The following is a 19,663-nucleotide window of genomic DNA, read 5'->3' as shown; positions in this document are numbered from 1 at the left end:
GATCCCACAATCCTCTGAAATTTTCGTTGTTTTCAGTGTCAAGTATTATTTGTTAAATCGCAACACATGTGAGGTAGAGGTTGCATACAACATCAAACAGCATAACAGCAGCAAAAGCAAAAGCAAAAAAGGATAAAAGAAAGCACTCACGCTTCGCAAGATTGCGATGTCTGTTGTGTCGCTCGATGACGCATAATCCACGCACGAAACAATTGCCAATCGCCAAAATTCATCTTCATAACATCTTTCAACTCCTGGATGTCACATTCAAGCAATACTTGACCGTTTATGTTGTTTTCACGTATAATCGTTTGATAAGTATGAACCAAGGAAATACTAATGCCATGAATTTGGGAAAGCTAAAATCCAAAATTAATCGATAAGTAACTATGAACCATGGAAATACTAATGCCGTGGATTTGGGAAAGCTAAAATCCAAAATTAATCGATAAGTAACGATGAACCATAGAAATATTAATGCCGTGGATTTGGAAAAGTTAAAATCCAAAATCAATCGATAAGTAACGATGAACCATGGAAATATTAATGCCGTGGATTTGGAAAAGTTAAAATCCAAAATCAATCGATAAGTAACGATGAACCATGGAAATATTAATGTTGTGGATTTGGAAAAGTTAAAATCCAAAATTAATCGATAAGTAACTATGAAACATGGAAATACCAATGTCGTGGATTTGGAAAAGTTCAAATCCAAAATCAATGTTTAAAGGATAATGCAAAAGTTGCTCGAATATGGTTATACAAACCCTGGAGTACAAAATTTTGGGTAGTTGTGGATAAAGGTGGGATGAACAAGTTCATGCAATGGCGGATCTAGAGCGAGTCAAAATAAACTGTACACAACCTCATTCAAAATACTTTTCTAACAAAGGTGTTGCTTTGAAATTTGTAAAGAATATTTACGACTGAAATATTCTCAATAGGATTCGCTCTATAAAGTTGTTAAAATGCAAGCATATTTTCAGTGATGTATTCTGACCTAGCCTGGATCAGCTACTAAACTTTTTAATGTTTAGGAAACAATAAATGGGAGTATTTGATGATGACGAATTAAGCAGAATATGAATAAAAATTTTTGGACTCGTAACGACATAACGTATTTCGGAAGTTCCATAAAATTTTACCTTCATACAAACGCCTTCTTCACTTAGTGACGTCATATTCACTGAGTCCCACGATTCCTTGATTAATGAAAGACAAATACAATTGGCTGTTAAAAATCAAATGCAATTGGCTATTAAAAGACAAATACAATTGGCTGTAAAAAGACAAATACAATTGGCTTTTAAAAAACAAATAAAATTGGCTGTTAAAATTTGACTGTAAAAAGACAAAATTGACTGTAAAAAGACAAATGCAATTGGCTTTTAAAAGACAAATACAATTAGCTGTTAAATTTCAAATAGAATTGGCTGTAAAAAGACAAATACAATCAGCTGTGAAAAGACAAATACAATTGGCTGTTAAAAGACAAATGCAATTGGCTGTTAAGAAACAAAGACAATTGACTGTAAAAAGACAAATACAATTGGCTGTTAAATAACAAATGCAATTGGCTGTTGAGAAGCAAAGACAATTGACTGTAAAAAGACAAATACAATTGGCTGTTAAAAGACAAATGCAATTGGCTGTTGAGAAGCAAAGAGAATTGACTGTAAAAAGACAAACGCACATGCTGTCATTGGCTGCAACGTCATTCTTAGTATGACTGCCAAAAATAATCAAAATTTCATCAAACTTTCATCAAATAATCAAATTTTATCAACACAATTTATTCATCAATCAGATAAATTAATGTTTTTATCATGCATGGAAAACATGCTTATCTTTACAAGTGCACCTGCATCATGCATACAAAGATAACAGTTTCGATAGACTAAACTATCCACAACATAAATATAGTGAAAATACGTACCCAGTCAACACCATCGTCTACAATGACGCTCTTGTTTACCGTTAACTTTTGCTTCTGTCGTAGACCTTGTGATAGCTGGTTCCTTATAGCCGGATCAAGATTCACTGTTCCCGGGAGAAAATTCCTCGCTTCTTCAACCCTCAACACTGGGTAATGATTACCAAGGTAAGCTTCGAAATAAACAGGATCGTTATCTATTGCATATTCGTATCCTATAGAAATTGGCATCCAAGCTTGAGTTGTCGTAAACAATGTCTTTAATGGTAAATTGTCTGGTAATACGTTAAATTCTTCTAAAATCAACACAAGCCAAGAGACCCTGTGTGGCCAAGCATCCACCAGGCTGACCCAAGTTGCTAAAGCGTTCCATTGAAAACCAATGCCTTTCGCACGTAGTAATCGCCCACTTAACGAAGTTGTATGTAGTAATCGTTGTATCCCAAGGGGGGTAAGCGTCTCATTGTTTGCCAGAACATGTGTCAAATCAGGCGTCTCTTCGTATCTCTCAAAACTGACATCAATAAAGCTTCTACTTAAACGACAGCCAGCTGCACCATTGTCGTCAATAGTTAATATGGTACTATGTGGGAAGCCATTCGACTCTGAAAAGCGGTTACCCTTTCGATGCTCATGCGCATGCTGCGTCGACAGTTCCAAAACTTCACCCTCCCATTCTAAGTCGAAGCCACTTGTTCTCCTTTGTCGGAGGAGCAATTGCTCGACAGATACCAACAATGCGTCAGGTAGGTTTACAGTAAAGTTTGTTTTAGGTTCAGGTAGGAAAACCGGAATATGAACAATGTTCCGAAGATAATCTAACGCAGTAATGTGCGAATCCTGCAATACATCGCTGAAATTTTGTTCGATGGCCCGTATCATGACGCGAGGATCCATAGCGATCATGCAGACGAATGGAGCGTCGGCGTCTGTGAAAAGCAAGTTCATAGAGTCCACAAGATGTATTACCTTCTGTTGCTCAGAAATATCGAGTCCATCAAGTGATAGAATAATTCGAGTTTGAACATTTCTAAAGCTATCCAGCGCCAGCACGATTTCTGTAAGCAGCTCAACTTCCTGCTTTAGCGCATGGATGAAGCCTTCCTCCTTAAGGCCCAATTGAGTGGCAACAATAGATACGCGACGTTTAGGCGAGAAGAGCAGCGAATAAATGACGGAGCAAAACGTCGTTATGTGTACAACCAAAAATATACCTACGATGCACGCGCCTGCGATTTGTAGACCAGCAACAAGGGAGCCATGTTTCCATCCATCCAGACTGTACAAAATAACACTGATCGCACCACATATAACAACGAAGCAAAATATCACTAACTTTGGCACGCAACAACAACATTTCTTAAACTGTGGTCGCATATACTTAAGGCCCACATACTCGACTGCTGCTGGCCGAAGTACACGGTAAAGTCTTGAAGGAACTCGGCCGAAAGTCCTTTCTAACACGTCGTTCAATGCTTCAATCATATTGACAAGCGCTGTTGCTTCGTTAATGTTTCTTGTTAGTTTGCTAAAATCTACGAATGCATAACGTACGGGTTGGGAGGAACGAAAAAACGTTATCGTGGGGGGTTGGAAGAAAATGATCAAGTATAATAAATAAAAATAATTCGAAAATCTATAAAAGAACTGGCCAATCCACGAGGTATCACCTCTTTCGTACAATCTAGTGTCCCACACGAGAACCAACGAGAAGGCAGCCACACAAACAATAAATAAAATGCTTCCGACGCCGACGCCGACAGTCCAATGAAATAGGGCACAAAATAGAACACCAATCAAACCACAGAAAAACAAACACGATAATATTCCAAATGTTGTGAAGTGCAGCTTGGTACGATGTGTTTCTTGAGTTATTGCTTGTATTTCCTCTGCAAAAAGTACATTGCTATGGTTACGAGATCCGAATTTAAATCAACCACACATATCGGATTATACACTGCAATGATCGTTTCTTACAAAATGCGCAGAAGAGAGATTCTACTTCAACTAATGTATTGAAATATCTGTTAAATTTATTTCCTATGAGCAAGTTTTTATTTATCTCAAGTGTACTCTTTATACCAGTGGCGTTGACAATGCAGGGGAATGGGGCAAGCAAGGTTTAGCATTCCCAATTGGCTGAAGTACTACACTTATAAAAACAAAAAATCCAGGAAGAAATTAGAAGTGGGAGGCAAGGGGCGATAACTAGTTGACTACATCTCATCTCACCCCAGAAACAATAAATTAACTGGGAAATTATTTTTGGAAACTCAATTCCTTCCAGAGGATTGCATGTCACCGGATAAATCACGTCCATGTAAAATGCCACCGCTAAAGCTACACCACCGCTACAGACTAACAGAGTAAATATCAAATAAAGTGAATACATCATATGAAAGCTGATATTATGTATTGCTATAAGTCATTCAGGAAAATTAACTTACGTTGAAGTTTTTTAAAAAAGTAATTTTTGTTGTTGCCCCATTTTGAGTATACACCAACGGTAAGAGGTAGCTCTAGGCACGGTTCACTAAGCAACTCAGCCAATGATGTAGCGTACGCATTATGACCAAGTAATTCCCCTGTTAAGTGTCTGTCGTCATCAACCATACCTTAATAAGAGATACATAATTTGTTGATTACGGACACCAGGAGGAGGGAGGTTGAAATTACTACGCACGATTGCCACATAAATTCATTTAGCCTTCGTTGACCGAACATCAATTAACAGTAAAACTTTTATTCAACAACCGTTAAAGTTCAATTGCAATTGTTGAAATAATTGGGGTGGGGTAGTGGGTATTTATTCATGTATTCAGTTGTGCTCGACAGATTTCATAGTTCTTAGTTCTTACTACAATCATACCTAAAAAAGGCTTCAAAACGCTCTTTTTATGATGCTGATCAATTTTGTATGGCGTCTCCCCAGCTCTGTTCGTCTGATAAAGCAATCGGGCACTTCGGGGATCTTTAAGAATTATCTCAGCAATTCGACGATATCGATTGCGAACTGCAATATGCAAGGCTGTATCTCCCTTCTGTGGATATGAAACGCGCAAAAATGTCAAGCGAAGTATGCAGATTTCGTATATAACTTACAGCTTTCGGCAATGGTTTTTGAAAGGCTTAAACCCTATTCACACGACATAAACTAACCCAGGTTAATTTTTTTATAGGGTGAAAAAGTACTAACCAAGGTTCAACCTTGGTTAAACTCAACCTACCACTTGAGATGGGTTCAACCCAGGTTAAACCAGGAACACCAGGGTTAAACCCGGGATAGTTCATGTCGTGTGAATGGAAAGGTGATTAGAAGCCTATATAGTATATAGAGCAATAAACCACACCCCTGGGTAAAAAAATAAATCAACAAGGATAAAAAATGTTTGAAAGAAGTCAGTCACAGTTATATTACTCTAAAATTACATGCTATGTCTCAAAGTTGCCACGCAGGAATGCAACAAACAAACACGTACCGTATGCGGTAGGAAAAGATTAATTTTTGAGGACAAATAAAAAAACTGACTAATTTTTAAAGAAGATCACAAATTATTCAAAAACTGACAAGAGCTTGTTCTCCCACCCAATTGGCTGTGAAAACATACATTACTTACTAATAGCATACTTGCACGAGAAAATATACTGTATTCATAAAATGGCCGAAAATTGTAATACCATGCCATACAAAACGCTAAATAAGTCTCGTTTGCCATACACGAGAAAGCTCATTAACTGAATGACGTACTCTTACCTTATTGCTGACAAACAAGTCGGCGCTTTTTTCCAACAAAAGTGACGTGATCTCTACGTGGCGCTTATTTACAGCCAACAATAACGGAGTTTCGCCGTCCTAAATGATGAGTTACTGAGTTACTACTTAATGATGGTACTTGAACCCAGTTCTATGTTGACAAAGCAAGTCGTGTTTTTTAAAATGTGTCCATTTATCAACATGAACAATTCAATCATTACGTTGATACAGTTAACATGAAATTCGATTTAATGTCTTCGGAAATCCGAACATTGAAAGGTACAATCGTCTTAGAGTGCGCGATGTAGAACAATACGAAGAAGCTATACATAAACAAAGCGCCAAAGACTATCCTCAATAAAAAACAGAACTGATGTTTAAAAGGCAACCCACTTCAGTTGAACAATTAAATGAATAGGACCCTTGATAAGACCCTTGATAAGACAACAAAGCAACAACGGCAATTATTAATTTCCCAAACAATTCAAAGAAAAATCTAACGGAAGTGTATGGGAAACAAGACGTGACATGCTCACCATGCACTACGCCATGTACCGGCACGCAATTGACGCAAACTCGCCTCAATATCTTCTAAATGTATAATGATGCTGATGAAGACGTTTCTACTCATGCTGACAAGACAAAGGTACATTCAGTTAGAAAACATACAGATTACATTGTATGGCAAACCTTTCGTTTAGATTCCGTAAAAGCATCGTGGTCTAAAAGTTCTTTAACAACATCAACGTTATTTTCTTCAACAGCGTACCACAATGCAGTCTTTCCGCTCTATAATGTCAATTCAAAATGAAAAGGATGATACGTCGTATTTACTCTAGAAACACACATTTCATTTCAGAGCACAAAAAGTTAAAAATAAAAGGATATGGTGGAGAGATAAAACAGAAACAAAACAGCAAAGACAAGTTGTAAAAAACATAAGAGTCGTAAAGAACAATACATACAACATATAAATACAAATTAAACAACAGTATATCAAGCGAAAAATTTCACTTTACTACAGTGTTATCTCAAAGTGCCCTATAGTTCTATACTCGCTTACCATATCTCCTGCTTCAACATCGGCATAATTTTTCAACAATGATCGTACAATTTCTACATTTCCATCTTTACATGCAGTGACCAAGACCGGCATTCCATCCTATAAGATATCACGCGGTTACAAGCATAAATATTGTATGACTGATGCATTGTATAAGGGGGGTTTCTAGTTATTGTCTTGCATGATTTGCATGCCTAATGTGCTGAAAAGTGAAAACTGTCGTATGCTTAACTCTAAACATTTCCCCAATTCATGTCATACTCAAGAATTGGAATATTTTGAAACACATGAAAAAATGAATATCAATTGAACAGAGAAACACTCTAGATGATTATATGCGCGTATGTCTATAGGAGTGACACGTGTTTTAAGCAAATCTTATTAATATTTATGTTCTATGACCCTTAAGACCCTTAAGACTGGTGACCTCTCCCTTTATCCCTTTACCGTATCTAGGATGTTAAACATGTGACCAGCTCGTACCTTAGCATTAGCTCGGCTGGTAGACATATGACTAACCTGATCCCTTCAACTTGTCCCGGATTATAGACGTGTGACCAGCCTCCCCCTTACATTATCTTGATGGTAGACATCTGACCAGTCCCCACCCCCAACCTTATCTCAAATGATAGACATGTGACCAGTCTCCCCCTTCCTGTATCTCGTTGGTATTCATGTGACCAGTCCACACCCCTAACCTTATCTCGAATGATAGACATGTGACCAGCCTGCCCCTTACCTTATTTCCATGGTAGACATGTGACCAGTCCCCCACCCCTAACCTTACGTATCTCCAATGTTAGACATGTGACCAGCCTTTCCCCTCCTCACCTTATCTCGTATGTTAATGTAGGCCCCATGAATGGCGAGTTTTTGAACTATCTCAGTATGCCCGTATTTCACGGCCAAAATCAATGCGGAATTTTTTTCCTAAACCACAGAAAAACCAACATAAGCGTTGCATTTTATAACTATAACACAAAAAATAAATTATTAACGGTCGCACATGATCCAGAAAGTTCACATCAGCGCCACGATCGAGTAACAAAGCCACGACTTGTTCAAAACCTTCTTTGGCAGCCATTATTAAAGGCGTCCAACCGTTCTAAAAAGTCAGAGAGACCAATGAACAAGAGGGTACAAATTAGAAACATCAATAAACAACACAAATGCAGAGGAGCAGGTGTGAACGCTCAATGAAAAGAGTAACGATGCCCACAAACATCAAAACATACTTCAAGTTCATCACTCACGTTTCCAGGTTTATTAATGTCGGCTTGCTTATCGAGAAGTGCTTTAATAACACCAACATGGCCTTTACGCGCCGCCCACACCAGAGCTGACGTTCCGTACTGAAGAAAAAACCCAAAGTATATAATACCGAGAAGTGAGGTACGAACTTCATGTACAACAAGAGATATCTTAGCAAACTCCTATATTTACATGCATGGGAAACAATCTAATTCATTGATTTAAGAAGCTGTGAGTTTTCAAACAATCAAAGTTATACGTGTGTAATTTTTCTATTTACGAATTACGAAAGAACTTCGAACATACCTTATCGCACGAGTTAGGGTTGGCACCAGCTTCAAGAAACTCCTCAACGACCGTTTGGTGTCCACGACCGGAAGCCCATATGACAGGATTCATACCATGCTGAAAGAGAATAATCATATATAAATGTACGTAGTAACACTCTCTTCTTTATGTCAATATTTAACGCAGGTATCTCTATCTTCGACATTTTTAAGATATAGAAAGAGAGAGAACGTCTACGGGTTTAATTTGTTAATAAACAATGAAAAATCAACTAAGACCATCCAAGGCAAGACAGACAAATACGTCATTCACAGTTTATCGATGGAAATAATAGAATCCGACTTGACAAGGGTGATGTCACGAAAAACTACAAAAATTACCAGTATTCCAAATAAAATTCCAAAATTTATTTTTAAACGCCGAGCACTATGTATAAGATTTAAGTTTTATACTAAATGTTTGGAAAACTAACTTGTATTGAATATTACATACATACGAAACTTTTAACTGAGCGAAATTTGATTGTTATCTATGTGGTAGCACCGCCATAATTTATAAATGTTCGGCAAATCCTTATGTGAACATACGTATATAGGAGAATAACAATATCCTTTCGCTAATACTTTAATGGAAGCGACAGGAACGTAGTACACATCAATGGTATATCCAACTATAATTCTGTCAAAGTTTTGATATCATTGCTACCAATATAGACATACATAACAACATAAATTGTAAAACGCCTCGTCAATAAGACACTATGATGAACCATTTCATTGAAACCAAAACATAAGTGATGAGAAAAAAACAAACACAAAAAAGCACATACTTTGACAATTAAGTTAGAATTGACGTCTTTGCGAGCACACATTCCCGTCACAATTGCATAGTATCCTCTCATTCAGCAAGCGCAATTTCATCGAACAAAGTTTGATTCCCTTAGCCGGTAAACGACATAACAAGTTGTTTGAACTGCATCGAACATATTGGCGCAGATCATGTTGAGACAAAATTTTAAGGTGTTATCTCGTATGGCCCAGAACTGACTAATGGTCACTTCGATCAATTCTTTCATCACATTCACAATGACGCATGCGTAGAGACAAAATTTTAAGGTGTTATCTCGTACGGCCCAGAGCTGACTAATGATTACTTCGATCAATTCTTTCATCACATTCACAATGACGCATGCGTAGAGACAAAATTTTAAGGTGTTATCTCGTACGGCCCAGAGCTGACTAATGATTACTTCGATCAATTCTTTCATCACATTCACTATGACGCATGCGTAGCTTTTCTGTGAATTTGAAAACTCATCCAGAACGTCGGCATGTGTGGTTAAAAACGTGTAAGTTCCAGAAAGAAATACGAATGTTTTGCTAGCTCTCAAGAATGTCGAAATATTTACAGTATAAGATTATTAATTTGCATTTAAAGACGCATTTTAGATGAATGCCAAAACCAAAGCCGAGTGGGTACAGACGAAAAATGGCGAAACAGAAAAACGGAATATTCACAAATTTTTTTCACTTCATATTTTGCAAACTGGAAAGCTAATTTGCATCCGTATGCGCTCGAATCCTCATAAAGGCTGTTTTGGCAGTTTCAACTACTTTCTACTCACAAATTCTGGACGACCCTCACGTGATTACGCAAAAGTAAAAGACTTTTCAGTAAGTTTGATAAAAAATGGGTGAAAACATTCGCAATATACAATTAAAGGATGAAAATTCGAACTCTTATAATAACGAATTCGAACAAAAAATTAATGTACACTATAATTGAAGATGACGATGACAAAAAACACGTCAGGGAATTGTTATTTTAGCAGTACCAAACTATCAACACAACATCAAATTTTGACGTGATGACGTTTCTGTTCAACAAACAAAATCGAGCCATCACCAATTTGGAACAGTGCACTAGGATATGAATATTATTCCACCTCTTTTCAATTAAATCTAGCTCTCCTGATGAAGAAGTCATCTGCTTTTGCATATACTTCCAACTACACTTCACTAACATTTCGTTGAAATACCAATGATCTATTGATCACCAAATTTAATGACTGAATTTTTGAGGTGTCGTATGCAACACCACGGTAACATAAAAAGGAAAATTGTAGAGTGGATAGTGATCGTATCTTACATCTGGTTTTTACATAAAAAAACAGGATATCTTTCAATTGATCCTCGAAAAGACGCATCGTTGCTAAGGTGAAGCGAGAAGATTGCGCGCGAGCGAGTTTTAACTGTTGATTTCTTGGCAAGAAATCAACAGCCCGAGAAATCAACAGTAAACGACAATATCCTCGTAGTGTTGCTTCCAAACATAAGAGTCAACGAGGAAAATACGCAAAATAATCGATGTATAATATAAGAGGATGTGAGATGGATGTTTTCCGAATGTGCAACATAAACTTCAACTGGCATTTTTTTTAACATACCGAAGTGGTACAAATGTGGGGTTGGCATTCACCAATTCAGACAATCCCAAGATAGATTTAAGAAAAAAATTAAAAAATTATATTCACCGGTCCAGATTCGTTTGGGTCTCCACCCCATTGCAGCAATCTTTTTACAACAGGTAAATGACCTCTGTATGCTGCCCACGTGACTGGTCCCCAACCATTCTGGTAGAAAGCAACGTTAATGAGAACGATCATAATTTATTACTGCGTGTAGATACGATATGGTTATGAAGCAGACAGAAAACGTGTGATGATATCACTAATAAAAGCTCTTGCAGCCAAAAATTCTTTACCTTATCTGTTAAAGTTAGATCAGCACCATTTTTATAAAGTTCAACCGCGCACTGTTCGTGATTTTCTTTCACTGCAGCAATTAATGCTGTGGTTTCATCCTAAGAAATGTAACATGATGATAAAAGCTTGCTTTTCCTAATGTTTTCCGGCTAATTTCGGGCTATGCTTTTAAGAGAGAGAAAGAGAAAGACAGGAAAAAGATCGATCCAAAAATTTAATACTCTATTTAAAATTAGAAGCTTTATAAGATGAGCGAAAAAATTAGCCTTTTCCCACGCATAATCCTTGTGAGAACATCGTTTTCAGCAGAACCGTAGATAGAACGTCAATTGGGGGGGGGGGTGAATGTTCATGTATTCAGTTGTGCCCAACTAATTAGTTTTGAAAGCTAATTCTCATTCTACATTCTACAGAACGCAGTCGGGCACAACTGTACACCTGAATAACTCCCAACCCCAAATGAACGTTCTACCAAGCTAAGACCCTGCAAATCACTGTGGAACACCCCGTTTACATTTCTCGATCATTGGCTGGTTGAAAACAGTGTGCATGTTTCAAAACGGGCTGTCCAATGGCAAAAAAGTAATGGACTAAATGATTCTAGTTTTTTTTTTGAAACTGCAAGAATCAAATTTTCAGGCATATACATCAATGCTGAGTAATTTTACAACGAAATTTGGAAAAAAGTATGTACATCATTCTGGCTTCATAGCATTTGAATACAAAGTAAAAAAAACCTTGTCAGTTTCGTTGACATCTTTGGAATTTTTTTTCAGTAATTCACGAAGGCTGTTTACGCACCCTTTTTGTGCGGCAACGATTAAAAGCGTCTGTGCTTCCTAGAAAAATGCATTGATGAGCGACAACCGTTTTCCTCATAAATATGCTAAACTGTGACACATGTTGACTCTCTGTGGCACATAATAAAATTTGACTGTAAATTTTTCGGTGAGTGGGACATTTAGATGGTGGGAATTGCAATTGTGACTTGTAGATAGTGGAATTGTAATTGTGACTTCTAGATGGTGGGAATTGTAACTGTGACTTCTAAGTAATGGAGACTGTTAAGTTGTAAGTGGGTGAGACATTTAGAGGTGGGGACTGTAAAGTTTTGAGTGGGACTTTTTTAGGTGGTGGTACTGTAAAGTTTTTAGATGGGTGGGACTGTAATGTTTTAGGTGGGTGGGACTGTAATGTTTTAGGTGGGTGGAACTGTAAAGTTTTAGGTGGATGGGACTGTAATGTTTTAGGTGGATGGGACTGTAATGTTTTAGGTGGGTGGGACTGTAATGTTTTAGGTGGGTGGGACTGTAATTTTAGGTGGGTGGGCTGTAATGTTTTAGGTGGGTGGGACTGTAATGTTTTAGGTGGGTGGGACTGTAAAGTTTTAGGTGGGTGGGACTGTAATGTTTTAGATGGGTGGGACAATAAAGTTAAGGTGGATGGTACTGTAAAGTTTTAGGTGGGTGGGACAGTAAAATTTAAGACGGATGGTACTGTAAAGTTTTAGGTGGTAGGGACTGTAAAGTTTTAGGTGGGTGAGACTTTTTTAGGTCGTGGGACTGTAAAGATTTAGGTGATGGGACTTTCTTAGGTGGTGAGACTACAATGTTTTAGGAGGTGGGGACTTGACTAGCAACGTCAATTTTTTCCTAGCAATCTTAATTTTTGACAATTTCCCCATAAAAATTTCTTACCTCATCACGAGCTTCAATCAAATGAGGCTTTTCCTCCAATTTGTAGTTCAATAAGTTTACATCATCATTTTCAACACAGTCGAATACTTGAACAGCCGAAATAGAGTGCGTCAATCGCATCGACATCGACTAAAAAAAGATAAATGAAGAAATTTAGCTGCAAGACATGAGCTTGCATTACTTAAATATGAAATTTAATAAGCAAACAGTATTTCATATTTATCTTTGATTATATCTTTACGTTGCATGAGCCCCCGGTAAATTTCATTATGTTTGAGTACAAGGCACGAATTATTTCCGGACAATACAAAAAAAAACAAACAAATCATTTCCTGCTAAGTTCATTCGAAAAAAAGAAACGTAATAGGTGTAGCAAAATCAATTGTGGAAAATAAGAACGTTCAAAACTCCCTTGAAGAAGAGCGTTCACTCTAAACATTGAAAAATATTGCTTTTATTTTTTCCAATTTTAGAGGAAACGTTAGGTAGGTGATGAAATGATGATAGGTGACGACAAAGATTTATATATACATAGACATATAGATAAAGCAAATGGTAAAGATAGTACAAGCTTGCAAAAAGTTGTTCACGATGGACTATTCAATCAGATGAAAGAGAAACAGTTTAGGTAGGCAACTCTCGTTAATTCTTTTAAATATTAATGTATGAAAACATATGAACATAAAAGGAAACATAATTTAAAACGATGAATGCAGTTCCTTCTTTGAAAGTTTGCTCGCTTTGTCGATAGACAAACACAAGTTTTTCACCGGTCACAATAGTTCATAGTTGCCTTCTTTCCAAACTTCTGTCTCTTTAGAACTTGTCGCAACTGTTGATTTGTGAGAACGAGTGGATCAGCTGTTGATACGCTAGGGTAAATGGGCCAGCTGCTGACCAGCTGCTGATATATGTGGGCAATTGAACCAGCTGTTCATTTATGAAATCAAAGCGAATTGTTATTGGCCGTAGCACAGACAGCGATTTGTTCGAATTGATCTCCATAGCATGGTGGATGCCAATGCATATATATAAAATTTGCATTGCTTTTCCGATAAGTGTTTACATAAGCAAATTTCAACCAAGGATAGGCTTTTTTTTAAGAATTTCTTTTTTATGAAAAGAAACACTTTTTTGTGCAGTTTATCTAAATACACCGACATTGCATAAAAAATTAAGCAAATTGTGAGGATATTACGAAATTGACTATTCGGTTATCTTATTCAGTTTACCGGTACAGACGAAATAAATTACTACAGAGTTGTAACATATACTTGATGGAGGGCTCCATCTTATAATTGCTGCAAAGCTTTTATGTATGACTGTGTAGGATGGCTGGAAAACGAGCGATGGTGAAAGATTGAATAATGATACCTCAATGGAAAGTATAGAAACAACAAACCAGAATATCGGTCTTTCCAGAACCGGGAAATTCAACTTTGGAACCCACCAACCAAGAAGCTTCGCTTTTTCCAAGTGGACATTTTAACGCACGAAGCATATGCATAGAGCAAGAATCAATAACTGCATCCATTAATCGACTTGGCAACTTTTACAATTTAAATCAATTGGCTTCATCCATGAACCATCTGCATATGGTAGACTGCAAGGGCACGCTCAAATTACCAACGACGTTGTGACCTTGACTGTGAAATCCGATCATGACATAATACATAATACTCGCTTTCAATGCCTTATTCCCCCGGCAAAGTTACTTCCATAAAAATCATATATGCAACGTTACACTAGATCATAACAGTATAATTCTTTAACTCATAAAATATTGGCATCGACCGACGACGATATAAGTTCACGAAATCCGACACAATAGACAATCCTGTGGAAGATATGTGTAAGGATGTCAATGAAATGATATCCTGCCTTCAAGATGCCAAGTTTGCACAAATACCCTTTCGCAGGTGATGAAGTTCGACAACTTTGTAACCTTATCTCAAAAACAAAACGAACTTTATTTTCAATTTTTCAAAAGGAGAGTCTCGTCGACTGAAATGCAGGTCAAGTAAAAAGACAACAGCCAACAAAAGAAAAATGGCGTCAGGTCAAAGAAAAAGAAGCAGCGAACCACTTCACGAACATCTCACAAACGTTCTCACGTGTAAGACGATCACAAATCTTCAAGAAGATAAAAACAATCCCAGTCTCGCCCGCTGTGATTAATGTTTTTATTGGAAGTCAGACCACGCCATTGATGGATATCATGAAAAACATAACATTTCAATAATCGTACCAAGGTGACCACAACCCGTGCAGCGATAATTAACATGCTTGAGTTAGCAATAATATGCCGAGTAGAGTAACCATTCTGCAATTATAGTCCTGCTATTTAAACTCCACGACATTAAGACAATGTTTATTTTCGAGAAACCTTCTGTTATAGCAGGGTGCAAAGACAGACATACTTACGTAGTAGATCGTAAATAACTAACTGTGTTCGCTGCTGGCCATGCCGAGTGAGATGTCCTCCAGCTGACATAATGAGGAGTGTGTATGGAAGGGGGCCATAATAACACGAAGTTAAACGACGTCAACCAAAATCGGAGTTTGAATCAATATACTCATGAGCTCAAACAATTACGTTATTGCGCTATGTTGTTGATATCTCGTAGCAATCCCGCAGCCGTGGGCGTGCAGTGTAAAATGTGTAAAGTTTTACATTTCGTTAACTTATCAACTTATCTTGAACGGCTAGGATTTAACTCCCCCTTTTTTATATATTTGATATCAAATTTATGATGTCTGCTGAACAAACGTTCTTAATTTATAAATAACAGGGTCTTCAGAACTAAGACCGAGGACAAAATAATTATCGATGTTAAAAGTAAAGCGGCGACCGGCAACGATGACACATTGATGAGCTTAATCATATCACGGCGTAGCTTGAGTAGAAAGGGGTAAGATCGAGTGGAAATGGTGGGTGGGTTGACGGTGGTAATAGTGGTGCAACATCTGTGGTTATACTGACAGACACGTGACCGCAGTCCGTTTTATTGATGAAATATAGATTTTATCATCAGTTTTATGGTATATTCCAACATTGCATGGAGCGGTGTACACCACACTATTTACTGAATGATACAGAAAAAGTTCGACGGAAGATACGACCCTTTAAGGGAATCATCATAAACAAAAAGTTGTCCAAAAATTAAATAATTGATTAGAATCTAGCATGGAGGTGTAATCACGCTTCTATCAAAAATTCTTTGTGATCATGTCACACAACTATCTCTGAAAATATTTCTCCACCTCAATCATCACTTTCTTGTTCTTCAATCTTATTATTTCATCATTCGATCCTTGTGGAGATACATACGGACATAATTCCCCTTGACAACGTGTACTTTTGAATGAAACCTTGGTCTTTGATCCGTGCTTCACAAAATCATGGTACATGCACACATCAAATCACAGGTAAGGTCTTCCAACTTCAGCTCGACACATCTGCGGTCGTTAATTGCTATTTTGTACAGCAATTAGTCACTTCTAATAGTATTCAGCTTATCTTTATTGAGATATTTCTTATTCAATCCGGCAAGGTCATGGTAAAGGCAACATACACAAGTGCTAAGCGGCAATCATTGTCAGTCAGTCTAAGTGTCATTCTCCAGAAATTGAAAAAAAATTGATCGGATCTGTTAACACAATGGGCTAATATACATAATAAAACGTGACTTATTGTGAGAGAAGATACAATGGAGTTAAATAAACTGTGTGAATCCTTTAATAATGAACTGTTGTGAAGCTGGAAGATGTACAACAACGGGTGATAACTTAATAAACCCAGATAATAAAGCAAGTGCATGACGAGTTCTGCATTTCATCGATGCATCGATTCAAGTGCATGACGAGTTCTGCATTTCCTCTGCTTGCAGACAAGCAGTTAATGAAATGTAAATAAAATCCTACAGAGGTTCATACACCCTAATGTAGGGCGATCATGAGTTAAAAAATGCCCAATATATGAGGTTTTGAGATTCCCAGGTCATTCGGCTACAGTTATAAAATATATACGTGGCCGCCACACAACAGGAGCTCGAGGTTTAGAAAAGTATATGTTATTCTCGTTATGATTTTACATAACGATAAAATAAAACAAAACATGTAGCTGCGAAAGAAGATTCGTGACCAAGTGGCTAATTGGTTCATAGGCATGATAATTGTTGGTGCAAGCTGACATAAATACATGAAGAATTCTCATTCTCTAACTAATAGTCTAATATATACATTATATAATATATGACACACAACGTCGACCAATTGTCATTCAGGTACGTATTTACAAGTCAACAAACCTGGGTGTCTGTGGAAGCAATTGCCAGAAATTGACAAGATCTTGTTATATTTTCAAAAGAGCAAGTAAGAGCAAATATAACATGAACGCTATGTATACCATCACAAAAATAATCTCAAATACAAAACCGAAGAGGAAACCGAATTTTAATGACACCCACAACCGATGACACGTGAAACGGGCGTGCTTCGTGAATGTCACAACATTCGCCACGAAATTCGAATTCAACATAGATTACGAGGTTCCAAGGTTTGCAAACGTCTTTTTTACGATTTTCATTCAAAAGATCTTGGATACCCTGTTTGATACAACCATGATCCATATTTTGATTTCTACGATAGTTTTTGACTTCAAAAATGATGGCCAACAATAAAAGTGGAGACTATTTTGTGCGATTTCTCATTCTTATTGTCTTCAGTCAGCTTTGGTAACAATATCGTAGCTTCATAAAAAGTATGGTCGGTGTTATTCATGCTTGCTTGAAACCATTTGGTAACGCAAACACATTTACCATCTGAAAGGTGAGGGACCGGCAATCGAGTTCTGTGGAGCAATCCATAACATTTTACTTATATTTGACGTTAATCAATGAAAGTTGAAAGTGAGAACTTTTACGATGATCAAAATCAATTAAACAGTGACCCAGAGTGGCAATTTTTACAGCCGTGCATGTTTATAGAAAAATTGTTGGCTATTTTTTCTACTGACGTTGTTTCATGGTAAATTGTACTGTATATATGGGCAGCATTGACCATTGATGGTACGCAAAACAGGACTGGTTTATACCACAACTAAATCATCAAATGCTTGCTTTCTTTGGAATATTCAAGATGAAATCCAAACAAAACTAGTAAAAATTTTTTTAGAATATTTCATTTTCCTGTATCTCGTGGAATATAAGCGATATGTAAAATAAAAGAATGTTCTTCATATGACGAGTTCATCCTGGTTAATAGAGATAAAGGAATATCCTTTAGATCACGTACTCGTTCTTGTTATTAACTTAGTAAAAATACAAGGAAGTTTTTGAAATGATAGTTCGTTCTGCTGAGCAGAAAGATAAACCAAAAACAGGTAGACAAACATTTAACTCGTTGCAAAAAGAAAAGTTGCACGTTGTCGAGAGCAAATGCCATTAGTGGAGTCTTTCTATCTCATCTGCAATTGTATTGTATGCTTACCTACACAGACTTAAATATTACTAGTTTGATTTATCGGTCTTACGATGAAAACAAAAGATAAAACATTTACGTCACATTGTCGTGTTCAAAGTTGTACTTGGGCCAAAGTCAGATTTAACATGTTAATGTTCATTCCTTAAACATAACTGATTAGTTCATGTACAGTGTTTCTCAAAACTTAGGGGATCATGCTTTTGGATAAGAGTCAGTGATAAGTCAGATTTTCAGAGTTAATTGTTGGAGCCATTGTTGGAGCCCACACATTTACGGAGCAACAGTGAAGTAAAAAAATTGGTTGAAACTGCAAAACCATTGATAAAGAAGGCGGGGACAAATCCCAATTTGGCTAATGCTCCAAAGAGGATCAACTAGGTAAGCTATTCACCTCAAACGAGCAGCTTGTGATAATCCAAAGGTGTTACAGATCAAGTTGTCTATTAAAGGAAACATCAAGAGTGCGAACACTAGTGTGACGATTGGAAAGATCGCAAGGAGAGTTGGGATATTTAACAACATATTCGATACTTCTGATTTCTGATATATAAAAGTCATATTCAAAGTATGAATTCTTACTGCACTCAACAAATTTCTTGAAGGTAAATACTTTATGTATTACTACCATAGGAAACTGTTTGACTATGCTGAACTTAAAGACTGACTGGAATTTCACGCATGACGGTGTGAGTGTCTCGATGACGATGTTCTCCGCTGCGTCACAGTCGTTTCGTGTTTCCATGTAAAATTTAATGCGTTTGAAAAACAAAGCAAACTACCTTATATTCACCATCCTTCACTCAAACTATGATAATCTATACAGTAATTACGTTTCACAATTAGCTATATTCCACCTTCATAATAACTCTTAACATATTAGTCCAAGTATATCTACGAGAAAATACATTCCACACTTTCAAAAGGCAATGTGCCAAATCATATCACACCACATTGGAGAGATTTATTTGTCAGCAGGTACGCAATTACGCGCATAACATCAAACAATAAGCTAAGATAAATATTTGTCATTGCGACATTTCAATCCAAAAAGTTGTTTACAGGAAAGAAAACCTAACATCCAAATTTAATCAATTAAAAGATTAATGTTAAAGATACAAAGCACGAAAGCTGAAAGACTCTTGGAAAAGATCAATAAAAACGTCTTTATAGCTAAATTGACGAAATATGGAAGGACGCCATATTTTTGTACTGCGTCAAGAATTGCAAACATTTTCAGCAATGCCCTATATGGGAACGATACATGGTTCCTCTTCACATAACAATCAATAAATTTGCCCATTTCTGATGTCCGTCTGTTCATAGATTGTGGCATCCAATTTCAGCTTGTATTTCGTGATTTCCAGGCAGGGAATTCGCTTTTTAAAATGTGTCAATTTGAAAGTTTTGCGCGTGACTTTCTTGTGAGAGA

The 19,663-nt window shown here is 37.0% G+C and overlaps 1 protein-coding gene and 1 long non-coding RNA gene across 6 annotated transcripts in view; one reads left to right on the top strand and one right to left on the bottom strand.

Moving 5' to 3' along the window:
• The window catches only part of LOC124447314 (kinase D-interacting substrate of 220 kDa B-like), a 28,584-nt gene that overhangs the window by 8,125 nt on the left and 796 nt on the right, over positions 1–19,663 (bottom strand). Inside the window, exons 1-18 of one of the 4 annotated variants that reach the window (XM_046998213.1) lie at positions 14,153–14,590; positions 12,751–12,879; positions 11,791–11,892; positions 11,053–11,151; positions 10,823–10,921; positions 8,308–8,406; positions 8,004–8,102; positions 7,757–7,855; positions 7,582–7,680; positions 6,751–6,849; positions 6,378–6,476; positions 5,688–5,786; positions 4,803–4,974; positions 4,381–4,548; positions 3,604–3,822; positions 1,937–3,468; positions 1,146–1,202; positions 151–359 (exon numbers count right to left, since the gene is read on the bottom strand). In XM_046998213.1, the coding sequence (XP_046854169.1) occupies positions 151–359; positions 1,146–1,202; positions 1,937–3,468; positions 3,604–3,822; positions 4,381–4,548; positions 4,803–4,974; positions 5,688–5,786; positions 6,378–6,476; positions 6,751–6,849; positions 7,582–7,680; positions 7,757–7,855; positions 8,004–8,102; positions 8,308–8,406; positions 10,823–10,921; positions 11,053–11,151; positions 11,791–11,892; positions 12,751–12,879; positions 14,153–14,284 (3,611 nt within the window). In that variant the 5' untranslated portion in view covers positions 14,285–14,590. Of the gene's footprint in view, positions 1–150; positions 360–1,145; positions 1,203–1,936; positions 3,823–4,380; positions 4,549–4,802; positions 4,975–5,687; positions 5,787–6,377; positions 6,477–6,750; positions 6,850–7,581; positions 7,681–7,756; positions 7,856–8,003; positions 8,103–8,307; positions 8,407–10,822; positions 10,922–11,052; positions 11,152–11,790; positions 11,893–12,750; positions 12,880–14,152; positions 14,592–17,060; positions 17,193–19,663 lie in introns of those variants that run through there. The other 3 variants (XM_046998212.1, XM_046998210.1, XM_046998211.1) reach the window with 3 other exon arrangements.
• Positions 7,962–13,331, top strand: LOC124447319. 2 transcript variants are annotated; one of them, XR_006948689.1, is made up of 3 exons: positions 7,962–8,142; positions 8,294–8,432; positions 13,224–13,331. It is a non-coding gene; the product is annotated as an uncharacterized LOC124447319 (long non-coding RNA). The 2 variants fall into 2 exon arrangements; XR_006948688.1 differs by lacking the exon at positions 13,224–13,331 and having other exon boundaries at positions 8,294–9,021.

Source organism: Xenia sp. Carnegie-2017, unplaced genomic scaffold, assembly GCF_021976095.1.
Source record: "Xenia sp. Carnegie-2017 unplaced genomic scaffold, XeniaSp_v1 HiC_scaffold_22, whole genome shotgun sequence".
In the NCBI taxonomy this organism is placed as follows: domain Eukaryota; kingdom Metazoa; phylum Cnidaria; class Anthozoa; order Malacalcyonacea; family Xeniidae; genus Xenia; species Xenia sp. Carnegie-2017.
This window is presented reverse-complemented; position numbering and strand designations above follow the sequence as displayed.